General features: G+C 42.3%; 1 protein-coding gene across 2 annotated transcripts in view; it reads left to right on the top strand.

Annotated features, from left to right (window-relative positions):
* The window catches only part of IRAG1 (inositol 1,4,5-triphosphate receptor associated 1), a 111717-nt gene that overhangs the window by 34183 nt on the left and 63772 nt on the right, over positions 1 to 13762 (top strand). For both annotated transcript variants that reach the window (XM_075567102.1, XM_075567101.1), the window contains exon 2: positions 12429 to 12600. In XM_075567102.1, coding sequence (XP_075423217.1) covers positions 12529 to 12600 — 72 coding nt within the window. In that variant the 5' untranslated portion in view covers positions 12429 to 12528. The remainder of the gene's footprint in view (positions 1 to 12428; positions 12601 to 13762) is intronic.

Genomic DNA, 13762 nt, shown 5'->3' with positions numbered 1-13762 from the left:
GCGACAACGCGTCGCCGTAGCCAGGGCTATAAGCGCGGCCTAAGAAACTTGTTTCAAATGTACTACACTTGAAAAATAAACATGGAATTCCCTTGTGCTCAACCTAATGTCCAATGCATTGTTTTCCTGTTAAATGGGTGAGAAAGACCGGTACATTTAAATTCTGCAATATGTAATAATTCACGTGTACTTATTGTTCGTCTTCTTCGGGATAATTGCATTTCATTTGCCTGCCGCAGTGTGCTACTGTACCTGCTTTGCAACAGAATTGGACTTGTTGTAAACTGTGCTTAGCAAGAAATGTCCTGCATGACTCTGTATGGAAATATTCCAAGCAAAACTGAGACATTCAAACATAGTGTTAGCAAATTACCTTTGTATTTTTTGTTAGAATAAAATATGGTTAGGGCATGAAACGATTATTTACAATGGGAATATTTTTTTTTAAATGCTTTCGCCGATGTCATTTGAGTGTAAGAACAAAAGATCAATTATAGAGATGCGCTATATTTGAAAACTTCATTAAACATAAGAAAAATAAATATAGTTTGGGGCCATGACATAAACTAGGAGTTGAAAACGTAAATAACGCATTTTTGAAGAAGACGTCTGTTGAATAACATACAGAATTCTTCATTTAGCAAACTTTTAGAGGAAAGCAAAACATGAATAATAGGAAACGGTGTTGCGTCTGTTCTTAAACATTGATCCCCAGAAAGGCTTCAGTTAAAGCAGCAAAACATGTAGCAATGCACAATTATTATTAGTGATTTTTAGCATTACAGGATTTGAAGCAGGGGGTCTCCTGAGCGGAACACGGTTAATTTCTGCTCCGGGACCCCCTGCTTCCAGAGATACCTCCGCAGGGGGTGCTGATATCTCTGTGGAGTTTAAATGTCCCGGGCACGCAGGCCAATAGGAAGCCGCAAGGGATGATGTCACGGCTTCCTATTGGCCCAGTGGGACAATTAAACGCCACCATTTTGTTAGGCACACAGTTCCCTGGCTGCAGATATCTGCACCCCCTATGGAGCTAAGTATATCTGAAAGCTTGGAATTCCGAGGCTGAAATTAACGCGGTTCAGCTCCGGAGACCCCCCTGCTTCAATCCTGTAAAAATCCAAAAATTGCGAAGTGATACATGTTTCGCTGCTTTAAACATGAGGCATTTATAAAAAGGTCAGGGTAATCTACAGCTGCAGGTTCAAATTAAGTCATTATATCCTTTATTTAAGCAAGTGGTTTCCAACCTTTTCTTGGTTAAGGAACCCTAAGAGAAATTCTAAGGAACCCCCAACCCTCTCTAATAGCGCGTCGGTGATCAGATGCATGGTAAGGAACCCCAACCCTCTCTAATAGCGCGTCGGTGATCAGATGCATTGTAAGGAACCCCAACCCTCTCTAATAGCGCGTCGGTGATCAGATGCATTGTAAGGAACCCCAACCCTCTCTAATAGCGCGTCTGAGATCAGATGCATTGTAAGGAACCCCAACCCTCTCTAATAGCGCATCTGTGATCAGGTGCATTGTAAGGAACCCCAACCCTCTCTAATAGCGCGTCTGTGATCAGATGCATTGTAAGGAACCCCAACTCTCTCTAATAGTGTGTCTGAGATCGGATGCATTGTAAATGTAAATGACCTGAAAATTACAGGGAACCCTTTAGGGATGCCCGGGGAACCCAAGGGTTCCTAGGAACCCTGGTTAAAAAACACTGATTTAAGCAATAATTTCCGGCATGTAGCAACTCATAGAATTGTAGGCAATGCAATGTATATGTATTGGATACATTCATATGAATGGGAGCTGAGGTGGGCTAAAGCTTAGCCCCCTTTTGTGGAATTAGGCCTTAGAGGGGAAATGTATTGCTTGAATTATCAATATCTTGCTGGGGTTTCAAGATGGTAAGAAATGTGTATTGAAATCGTGACTAAGAGTCATACTGTATAGAGAACAAACTGAAATAACCCTTAAATGCAAAACAGATGACAAATACAGTATTTCTGATTGTGAAAGCAAAGTCCCTGCTGATTCACCTTTTTTGGTGTTGTATAATTTTTAGTTCACATGTAACGGGTATTCCCCCACCCAATTGCATATAGGGTGTATGTGAGGGGGAACCTATATGTTACCAGGTGTGGTGCTTTACCTGTTAGGCTCACAGGAGTGTACAAGAAAAAAATAAAAACCGGGCGCTTCTCAAAGTGAATAATTAAATAACTATATAATATACGTGACAGTGATGTATAATTAATAATCAGTGCACAAAATTGTGTTTAGTGACCTTCACCAGTGTATGAAAAATTATATAAATATTAAAGTGCAATACAATGAATAAAAAAGCAGCTCTACACCCTTAGGATGGACTGTTCAGGTCCAGATGGTTCTTGTGTAGATTTTCAAATTGGAGCGGAGCGCTGGGTGACTCAGGATTATGAAAAAGAAAAATAAATACAATAGTGCAGATGGTAATGATATAAAAATATATAATAAAATGTTCTCTGTAGTAGTGGTACTCACAGATTGCACTATCAAATATAAGCGTATCAGAGACCCTTCTCTCTCTGATGGGAGCCCTTTAATGGAAATCCCTCAGAGTGGTATGCTGATACTGGAAGCTTGTATTATGGTGGTTCAGTTATCCTCCCAGGGGTATGTAAAAGTGAGAGAGAGAACACACAATAGAGTAGTATAGTCTAAAATTGTATTGGCAGCAATCGATAGTCATATGTATAATACACTCACATTTTGTAATAAAATTTGGTTCGTGGGAGAGGACAGCTGTGAATGGAGAACGCCGGTTGTTCCTGGAGCGGAGGAGCCCTTCCGCATACGTCACTGGTACCTTCGTCACGTCCTGTGGTGTCGTAAGTCAGGGCGGAAGAGGCTGCCTGGTGTGTCCGTCTCCTACTGGTTTGCCAGCAGTTGTCTCCCAGTTTCCTCAGCACAATCTGTCTCCCAGTTTCCTCAGCACAGATTGTGCTGAGGAAACTGGGAGACAACTGCTGGCAAACCAGTAGGAGACGGACACACCAGGCAGCCTCTTCCGCCCTGACTTACGACACCACAGGACGTGACGAAGGTACCAGTGACGTATGCGGAAGGGCTCCTCCGCTCCAGGAACAACCGGCGTTCTCCATTCACAGCTGTCCTCTCCCACGAACCAAATTTTATTACAAAATGTGAGTGTATTATACATATGACTATCGATTGCTGCCAATACAATTTTAGACTATACTACTCTATTGTGTGTTCTCTCTCTCACTTTTACATACCCCTGGGAGGATAACTGAACCACCATAATACAAGCTTCCAGTATCAGCATACCACTCTGAGGGATTTCCATTAAAGGGCTCCCATCAGAGAGAGAAGGGTCTCTGATACGCTTATATTTGATAGTGCAATCTGTGAGTACCACTACTACAGAGAACATTTTATTATATATTTTTATATCATTACCATCTGCACTATTGTATTTATTTTTCTTTTTCATAATCCTGAGTCACCCAGCGCTCCGCTCCAATTTGAAAATCTACACAAGGCTCACAGGAGGCCTGAGCCTCCGCCAATGAGAGCCTGGGGTGTATCCTCCTGAACAATACTATATGGTGCTGCGCCTCCACCTGTGATGGCTCCCAGCAGAGCGGGAGTTGTTCCTCGCAGGACACATACAAATGAACGCATACACTGGATGTAAAATAGCAACGGTCTTTACTAAATGCAGAATGTAACTTAACACATACGTCAGCAATACACAACAAGATATATGTACCACCCTCTGCCACTAGCTGGCAACTATAACCTCCTTAGCCCCTAACTGGGCTATAACCTCCTTCCCAACTCCGTGTCCAAAGAGTCCAAGCCCACCCAAGTGTGTGAACAGGCCTGTCACATGTGAGGAGCAAGTTAAAGTTGGTGCACGTGTGGAAGGTTGTAAATACCTGCCCAGGTGTCTCTACACCTGGGTGTCTTTGCAAAGGGTCTACCGGCGCCTCTTGGTCCAGTGCTGATCTGTACCTCCGCGTGGGATGGGGTCCCGCCAGACGTCCCACCGTAAGGACAGTCTCTGGATCAGCAACGCAGCATACAGGAACATGTAGCAAACCCCTTTCACTGGGTCCCTGCACTAAAGAACTGCACAGTGTCTCTCCCTCTCCATACACTAATGAACTGCACAGGGTCTGTCACTAGGTCCCTACCTAGCACACAGCTGAAGGGGCACAGGGTCCTTAACTAAGGGCCTGTCCCTGTGACCACCCACCCTCACTAGTGGGGAGTCAGGGCCTCAACTCTAGCCTGGGGATTTCTGGCCTAGGGCAGGAGCTCGCAGCTCTCTGCCCCCCTTCTTTCCCCCTCTGTATCCTTAGCCTGACTGACTCATGTGCTTCACAGTCTGCTTCCTGACTCTGCACACAACATTGTATCCAATTCCCTGCTGCAGAGAATCTGCAAGTCTCAGTGGCTGGCTGGCTGCAGGTGACAGGGATCAGAGGACATTCCCCAGAAGCTGCTGGGAGATGTAGTCCACTCAGGACCTCTTTCCTATGGGGACCGCGTGCGCGATCTCTACTGCGCCTGTGCGAAGCTGTAAAGGCCCCCGCTACGCTTAACTGCACCTGCGCAACCTCCCAGAGCTCCTGCACACTTGTAATGGCCACCGCTACCCTTGCCAACCTCTGCGCATTGCGCGAACCTCACACCACCCACAACATGGCCGCCGCGGCTATCTGCGCATGGGCAAACCTTCGTGCATGCGCAAGCATCAGGACCCCGATGGCGCCAACCCAGATGGCGGCACCAACCGGGAGAAGTCGCCGTCCCCTTCCCCCACTGCCACAGGGGTGAGGCAGGGGGCAAAGGAAGATCAGGGGAACCGGGGGTGACCCCTTTACACACACCTTTATTAATGGCCTGTAGAGGTACGCACGCACACATTTTTCGCACGCGTTCGCGGGCTTTGCGAATGTCACCTTTTTTGGTACTGTGAAAACGTTTGCGTCGCGAGGCTGCCATTTTGCCACTTTAAAGAAGCAAAGTAGCAAATTGTGAACAATTTGAGCACCTTTTTGGAAAGTTCAAATCAAAACAGCAAAGAAGCAAATCTAGATCTCTCTGTAAAAAAAAAATTGGGTGACCTAGTTTGGAAAAATGTTGCACGTGGAGATGTCATTGTTCTCTTTTTAACAATGTCTTATGTTTTTGTTGTTATGGTTGACTGCATTCTCTTGGCACATATGTTTACGAGCCTTCTGTGTTACATGGGTGTGTAGTGTGCCATTGTCCGCTGTAGCAGGAATTGCACTAAAAGCTTTCTGCATACAGTATGTACAATATGTATATATATATATATATAGCGCCATTGATGTACATAGCACTTCAGAGCAGTACTACACGTGACATAATCACACAAATAATACAAATAACACAATGGGAAGAAGTGCTTAAGACATAAAAGTGACATTTAGGAAAAGGAGCCCCTGTCCCAAAGGGCTTACAGTCTACCAGCGCTATCATTGTAGGGCTGAGACTGCTTTTCAGAGTTTGACTTCTGACAATACAAGGCAGAGAACTTTTCTTTCCCTAGCACATGATTTTGACCATCTTTCCTATTATGACTATAGAAGATTTTTTCCCCCTGCATGGGTTGAGCTCAGTGTAGAAACACTTGGAGGGTTTAGCGTGCATGTGTTTTAATGATTGCCTGTGAGATGCCTGATAATCCCTTCCTTACTCCGTTGAAGAATAGTGAAAAAGATGCCGGTTGACCTGTCCCTTTGTTCTGTAGAAGATGCTATGGGACCCAGGAGACTTAATTTCTTTAACTAGTTGTGGGGTCTCAATGTGATGACGCTTTAGCTACAGTGGGAAGATAACAGTGAGGGTGTTGCATGGAAAACATTTAAGTGCTGTAATTGCTTTACCAACATTCCCCTCTCTCTGTTCATATTTAATATTCCATAAGTTTAACTTCTCCGCTTCAGCGTGTCATTTCTTTTATGCGGCATCTCTCTTGGATCGAAAAATACATCCATTGTAATACTTAAATGGCCACCTAGTGAATGGAAATTCCGCATTGAAAATGTCCAAACTAACCTTAGTAGGAACCAGGTGTTTTTTCTTTGGGTTCTCGATCCTAATAAAAACCTTCACAATTGTAACAATAACACCTTGTACTGTAACGCATTGCCTTCCGTGAATACAGATGTTTTCTGCCCATTAACACGATATTTAAGGTCACATTGCCATGTGAGCCTTTGAAAACCATAATAACGCGTGTGTTCGTGTGTGTCAACGCATTTCGTGGTGCATTATTCCGCGTTAACCAGGGCAGTAACATGTAGATCTGCACGTCCATGTTAAAGAGACTGGTGCTTGTTCAACCCAGCATCAAACTGTCCTTTGGTTTCCGAATGTGCGCTGCATATCAATCTGCAGTCATTATATTGCCAGGGTTTATATTTAATGTTTCATAATAAATAAATTAACACACATTCCCAGCTAGCTTAAACTCCTACACCCACCACATTATGAATATATATTTATGTCAATGTGTGTTAATCAATTTCTGACTGGTAACAGTTGTAATGGAGGTAGGTGGTACCTCCCCCCAGAGCTCACTCTTCACCTTTTTAACTTGGGAGGTCTTTTCACTTTGCTGCAAGAACAGGACCTACTATGGTTCTTTCCCCTCATACAGAGGTAAAGGGAAGGGTTCACAGTGTAGTGTAGGACCTGCATTTTTGGTTATACCTTGACGTTTGGTATGCAGGTTTACAACGCTTTGGCCAAAGGGTTTAACTAAATAACCAAGTAATTATTATTATTGAAGTATTTAAACTTTATACTTATTACCATATATGTTTTGTCAATTGGATGTTGCATTGGGCACCCCTGTCTTTTGTTGTATTCATAATAAATAAACACAACTTTTTAACGCGCAAGGCGGACCAGAAGGTGGGGATTAGATGTGTTGTGTTTTTGCCTTAAATCATTTATTATATATAGTTGTTTTTTTTATATATCATCAATACTAAAAGGAGCCTGGAAACATTCCAGAGCAAAATGTGCAGGTCCACATTTAATGGTCATAGTTCATAGGTCATGGGTCATGTTCGCCTGCTGATGTGCCTCTCTTTATACCATCTGAATGGGCAATAAGAATTACCAGTATACGATTTCCCACTATGCTTTACTTGCGTAGTAGATATTCTTTTGTACTAGGCTAACTTTGCAGCATTTCCAGTCGTTATGTAATTGAAAGTTCTGACTTTCCTATTTCTTGGCCAAGTTATTTTTTTTAAGATGCGCAATGTTCATTCCTACAGTACATGAAAGCAGCAATATTGCATTCCCCCCTTTGTTTCTTATTTTTATATGTAAAGCATGTGACAATGTCTAATTCTACATTCAATATCCCTGCTTCAGCACAGGTGGCTCAATCAGAGGCTCAGTCAAAGACTGAACCACCTGTGCTGAAGCAGGGATATCCTGAAAACCTGACATCCTGGTGGCCCTTGAGGACTGGAGTTGCCCACCCCTGATTTCGAGGCTTATTTAATGAAAAAAGCCGTTTTAATGGTCCTCGATGTTTTAGTCCAACTTACTGTGCCTTGGTAAACGTCCAGTTTTGGAGCAACTTTTTGCATATAATGAGCCTTTGGAGTACACCTCTTATTTGACGGCAACATGTGCCCTCCGGCGTGTTATTTGGGACAAATTGTCACATTCTGCCCAAACTTTGACTTTGAATCCTATGGAAACTCTCTTATGCCGAGTTATATTTTGTGTTATCCGGGGGAACGATTATCGTGCTATATTTGTGCCTTGCCATGCTGCACTTATGCTTTATTAAGATGTTCGCTAGTATTTATCACTCTTTACCTTGTATTTATTAATAATTGTGTTACATAGTTACATAATAGATAGTAGATGAGTTTGAAAAAAGACATAAGTTCAACCTATGCTAAATTTAGATGACAGATACTTATCCTATATTTATATTTACAGTATTTTGATCCAGAGGAAGGCAAACAAACCCCCCCAATGAAACATTTTCTAATGATCTCATATGGGAATAATAAATTCCTTCCTGACTCCAAAAATTGGCAATCAGATTACTCCCTGGATCAACATCCTTCCCACGTTTACTTTTTTGGTATATCCCTGTATACCTTTCCTATCTAAGGAAACCTTTTTTTGAACATATCTTTTATATCTGCCCTTCACAGTCTCCATGGGTAATGCATTCCACATTTTAACTGCCCCTTACTGTAAAGATCCCTTTCCTTTGTTGCTGGGGAAATCTCCTTTCCTCCAACTTTAAGGGATGACCCTGTGTCCTTTGTACTGCCCGTGGGATGAATAGTTCTTTTGAAAGCTCCTTGTATTGTCCCCAAATATATTTGTATATAGTTATCATATCTATTGTAATGTAAACAAATCTAAATTAGCTTCTCACCTTTAGTCAAGTTAGAGGCACTCAATGGCCCCAATATTTCGTTTACAATCTCTGCCAGATTTGCCAGTGAAATAAAATGGGAATGATCAGTGACTGTCAGACTCAGTTTTCTGCATTTTGCAACAGTATTAAGAGTTACTGGGGAACAGCTGTTAAGCAAAACATGTCCAAATACTTTTTCCATTTAAGGAATGCTGTTCCTAGATCATAATTTCCTGAAGACTGTACGCTAAGCATTTTCATGGCTGAAGAAAGTGTCCTATATCCTCTGATCTCCATCTGCCTGCAGATCTGAACTCTTGGGGGATCTGTTATTACCTTGCTAATTTAAGCGTCCAGTTTACAATAACAAGCTGGGACAAAACACAACAAGAGATATTCATACTGTACATCCCCGAGCGTGGGAAAAGGGATCTCGCATCTGCGGTTTGTTTTTTCTAGGGGGGTTGGGGGGGGAAGGGGAGAGAACTATGATTTGAATTGCCCTGGACGTGAATCAATGAATGAATATTATTATTATTATTACTACAGTCTGGTAAATTATTTGAAATTAACTTGTCGTTGGGGGATCCCATGTACTTTGGTGATGATTGAATGAAATGTAAATATTTGCAAAGGTTTTATTTTAGTTAAGAGATTTCAAAGGCTTTCTTCCTCAAAGCTGATCTATAAAATATTCTATATAAGGCAGCGTCGAGAATCCCAGTATCGCTCTCTGACTTTTTTTTGTTTTAGTGTCAAATTCTGGACATTGTGAGGGTTATTTATATAAAGCAGTGTGCATTCATTCCAAACCATCAGGCTCTTCACATTTTTTTTTAACACTTTTGTCTTTATATGTAACACTTTTTTTTTATTTTTAGGTTGGTACCATTTGGTGTTTATGTAAAGAAACTTAGTGGAAAATGTGTGTCCTTTAGCATAAATTAGCCATCCACGTGTGTACCTTTTTTAAGGTACTAGCTCTTCGGGTGCGAACATTGTTTGCAGACAAGGTAGGCTCATTGTGGTGGGGGTTTGACCTTTCCAAGTTCTCTCTTTTTGTGCATTGCACCCCAAAAGAGGGAAACCAATAACAGGACACAAATATTTAAAAGATTATTATTTGGGGCTGGCTCCTAACAAAGTGTTAATATAATAGAATAAATTGAAGGCAAACCTCCTTCAGGTTGACTCGCTGTTGGAAGGATCCTTACAAATACTAGCATCATCTGCATGTTCCTGTGAATAAAATGCTGTGAATTTTTCTTGCGACGACTTCTGCTGAATTTATTCCTTGTATGGCTCTTCAAGCAGTGAGTCACGGTGATGGAGCACCGCCTTCTATCATTCTATTACCTGTTTGTGTATTGTCACTGTGTTGAGCAAAACTTGCACAGGCAAACACCCCTGTTCTCCTCAATGGCTTTCTCACAGACACGGGCTGAAGCAGGAGTGGCCAATTCTAGTCCTCAAGGACCACCAGCAGGTCAGGTTTTCTAGGATATCCCTGCTTCAGCACAGGTGGCTCTGTGGTTGAACGAACCAGTGATTGAGCCACCTGTGCTGAAGCAGGGATATCGTTAAAACCTGACGTGCTGGAGGCCCTTGGGGACAGGCCAACTCTGGGGAAGAGGAAAACAATCCAGCGGTTGCCGTAAGCATGATTCCATTCCTACACTGACAAACAAAATAGGGTTTCTTATCTTTTTCTACATTTCTTCAAAGAAATTTCTCTGAGAATTCCTGCTGCCTGGCATAGAACAACATGGCAGCTGTAAACAGAGGAAGTGTTAAAGATGTAATCCTTCGTAAGGGGGTGCCAGTAGCCGCTCGGCGGAGTTTCAACGCTCCCGCCCCCTGCCGGCCAATAGGAAGCTGTGACAGCATCAGGTGCGGCTTCCTATTGGCCCGCGTGACTCGGGAGCTTTAAACTTTGCAGAGACACCGGCACCCCCTGCGGAGGGTCTGTATCTCAGGAAGCAGAGGGTCCCCGGAGCTGAAATTAATGGGGGTCAGGCCCGGAGACCCCCTGCTTCAATCCTATGTTAAAAAATAAAGTCAAAATTCGAACACCAAAATAATCGACTGCTTGGATTGTTCATGTAATTCCAGTCTCATGTCACCTGCTTCACTTAGGAGAATGAACCAATACACAATACTTATGAGACCAGCAGGGGATTCTGGGAAAGGAATCACAGTTGAACCCTTTGAGTGTCAAAAGAGAAGACACCCCTTGAGTGCCACCGGTCTTCTGCCACGAAACCCTGTGATCTCTTGGTGTAGCAATCGTGTGGTGGCACATAGACCCCCCCAAGGACGGGAGCGGAAGTGGAGAATACTTCACTTCCTTTCCGATCGCCTTGTGCGGTGAACTAGAAAATGAGCTTTTAATGCATGACATACCCTGTACGTCTTGCGACAACCACAGGGTTAAGCTTTAAGACAGGGTAGGCCAACTCCAGTCCTCAAGTGCCACCAACAGGTCAGGTTTTCAGGATATCCCTGCTTCAGCACTGGTCAGTCAAAATGACTGAGCCGCTGATGGAGCCGCCTGTGCTGAAGCAGGGATATCTTAAAAACGTAACCTGTTCGTAGCCCTTGAGGACAGGAGTTGGCCATCCCTGGCTTAAGCAATTTATTGTACCTTGTTATCAGTATAATTATTATTTTTTTTTAAAATACAGTAATTGAGCTTTGTATTGAAACTGAATTCTAAAATATATACGGTACTGCAGGGTTAAAAAAAAGCAAGCAAGCCACGAACACTATAGCCACACCACATAAAATGCTTTACAGTGTCAAATAAATAGCTCAGAGGATAACGTTCGACGAGAACATAAACAAAAGTACATACAAGGCTTGACAGTATCTTGGCCTCATTGTTGGTTTTAAAAATATGGTAGTCATGAGCAGGGTTTTTTTGTAGAGAAACTTAAAAAAACTGAGGCACTTTTTTTTTTTTAGTGTTTAGCAAGAAACTGATACTGATTATGAAATGATTAAGAACTGGTCTGCAATCCGATGTGGGAGAGACCCAGAAATATATTTTTATTTTTTTTGTACTGTGTCTTAGACATACATTAATTGTTCTTTGCCTTTTCCCTGCAAAAACACCACTGGTTGTGAGGCAGTAATTGACGTAAAATAGTACACGAGGGCCCCGTTTCTCGGCGTTCCGCCAATACAACGGTACTGTTTCCTGACCAGCCATGTTTACGCGCATGCGCAGAAGGGGCCGCCCGACTCTGCGCATGAGTAAAACAGGCTGCCCGACTTTGCGCATGCGCAGAATGGGCCGCCCGACTCTGCGAATGCGTAAAACGGGCTGCCTGACTCTGCGCATGCGCACTATGCTGCATTCTGGGACAGAGAAGGAGGAGGCACGGGATATCGCCGGTGAACATAGCATTTGTGTGATCTGCACAAAAAAAGCTATGTTCCGCTTTTTGCCGATTTTCTGCTTTTCCGGTGGGGGCCTAGAACTGAACCAGCCATACTGTATGAGTGGGGCCCACCTGTAATGCATTTCAGTACAATTAAGTGAACCGGCTGGGGCATAAATGGAGCTACATTAGTACTTTGGAAATGTAGGCCAGGGAGCCTTTAAAAGTTCAGCAAATTTCTCAAAATATCCAATGTTTCCTTATTTTGGGCTGAGGGGAAGTTAGTTGATCGAAGAGTTCACTTTCTGTTTGTATTTTATCTAACCAACAACAAACTAAAGAAAATAAAATGTGTAGAATTGAACGAGTTCCTCCAGAATTGACTTTCTGCTCTGGAAACATGTTAAACGAATCAGCAGCTGGACTTTACTTTGGTTGCATAACTGTTTCCAATTTGGGTGCTTCAGATATTAAAAATACCAGACGTAAAGACCACTATTTTTTTTTAATTTCAGACCTTAATACTGTTTGTTATTCTAGAAGAATCCCGGCGTAGGGAGGTAGATTTGAAATGAATCTGATTTTGCATCTTTTGGCATCTGCAGCAAACAGCGGATGAAGAAGGTTCTGAATCCTCATCTCCTGGGGTTAGAGGGACTTTGGCAGAGTGCATGATCTATCCCAAACTATCTCCCACTACTCATCATGCCCACCCTACCTCAAGATGAGGAGCATCCAGCAGAAGCACAGCACACAACGTCTTCTGTTCCAGGAAAGGTAAGCATACCCTTCATTCCTACAGGGCCACTGATTAGAACCGTAATTAGGCCGATCGGCATATAATACAAAAAGTACATACTCAAATTTCAATGTATAATTTCATCGGTACAGTGATACTGAAACATGCTGTGCTCCACAAAAAATTGATTGTGAATGATCATCTTTATTTAGTGATGTGTATTTCTTATATAGCACAGACGGTGACCATTCTGCTGTACGTAGAATCTTGCAGATACAATGTGTCAGTGCTCAGAATAACTCATTTTATGTTGGTGCCTGAGGCACAGGGAGATAAAGTGACTTGCCCAAGGTCACAAGGAGCTGACACTGGACTGGAACCAGGTTTGCTTGAGTCCAGCATTTCCTGCTTACACTCAAACTGTTAGCTCCTGTTTAGCTGCACAGCAGTTATTTGTGATATATGCTCCCACTGGCTATTTTTGGGGACAATGGAGTTCCTGTATCTTTTTTTGAGATCCGGCATTTGTTGTTTTAAGGAGCAGGAAGAAACTCCATGTATTGAATATAACATGATTAGGGATGGGGCTGGACATACTAACTGTTAGTGCACAAATACTTTTTAAACATGTTATTGATTTACTTTGTAAAATGTATTTAAATGTGAATTATTTAGACTTGGTTAAACATTAAGGTTCTGTTGCTTTTGCTGCAGCACCTTTTTCCCTACTAAAAAAAAAATACCACTGAATTCCCCAGTCAAAAGACAATTAATACTACACCACTGGGTGAGCAATGACTATTATTTTTCTCAGTAAGATGTTATCATCAAAATATTTTATATATACAATTTGTTGCTGCTTTTTTTCCACAATCCTATGTTCATATCAGCTACACATTTAAAATAACTATAAAGATAGCATCGCCTGTTTTGTAGTGTCAAGATCTAGATTAGCTTTTCTCACTGATTAGCTTCATTTGCCTACGCATTTCACAGAAGGATTGCCCAGCAATATATTAAATGTGAAATAAAAGATCGTTGGCAGAGAAGGCTTCTTTTAGTAAGTAACATATCATTTTGCTGCTAGAGAGGAGCAGTTTTCCAATTTCAATGATCATCCCTTAGCAAAAAATATTCATAGATGTATTCATCCTTTCTGGAGTCTTATGTAACAAGAGACTATCTGATCGAGCACTTTCG

Source organism: Ascaphus truei, chromosome 12, assembly GCF_040206685.1.
Source record: "Ascaphus truei isolate aAscTru1 chromosome 12, aAscTru1.hap1, whole genome shotgun sequence".
Classification (NCBI taxonomy): domain Eukaryota; kingdom Metazoa; phylum Chordata; class Amphibia; order Anura; family Ascaphidae; genus Ascaphus; species Ascaphus truei.
The sequence above is the reverse complement of the archived record's forward strand: the minus strand, read 5'-3'. Positions and strand labels throughout refer to the sequence as shown.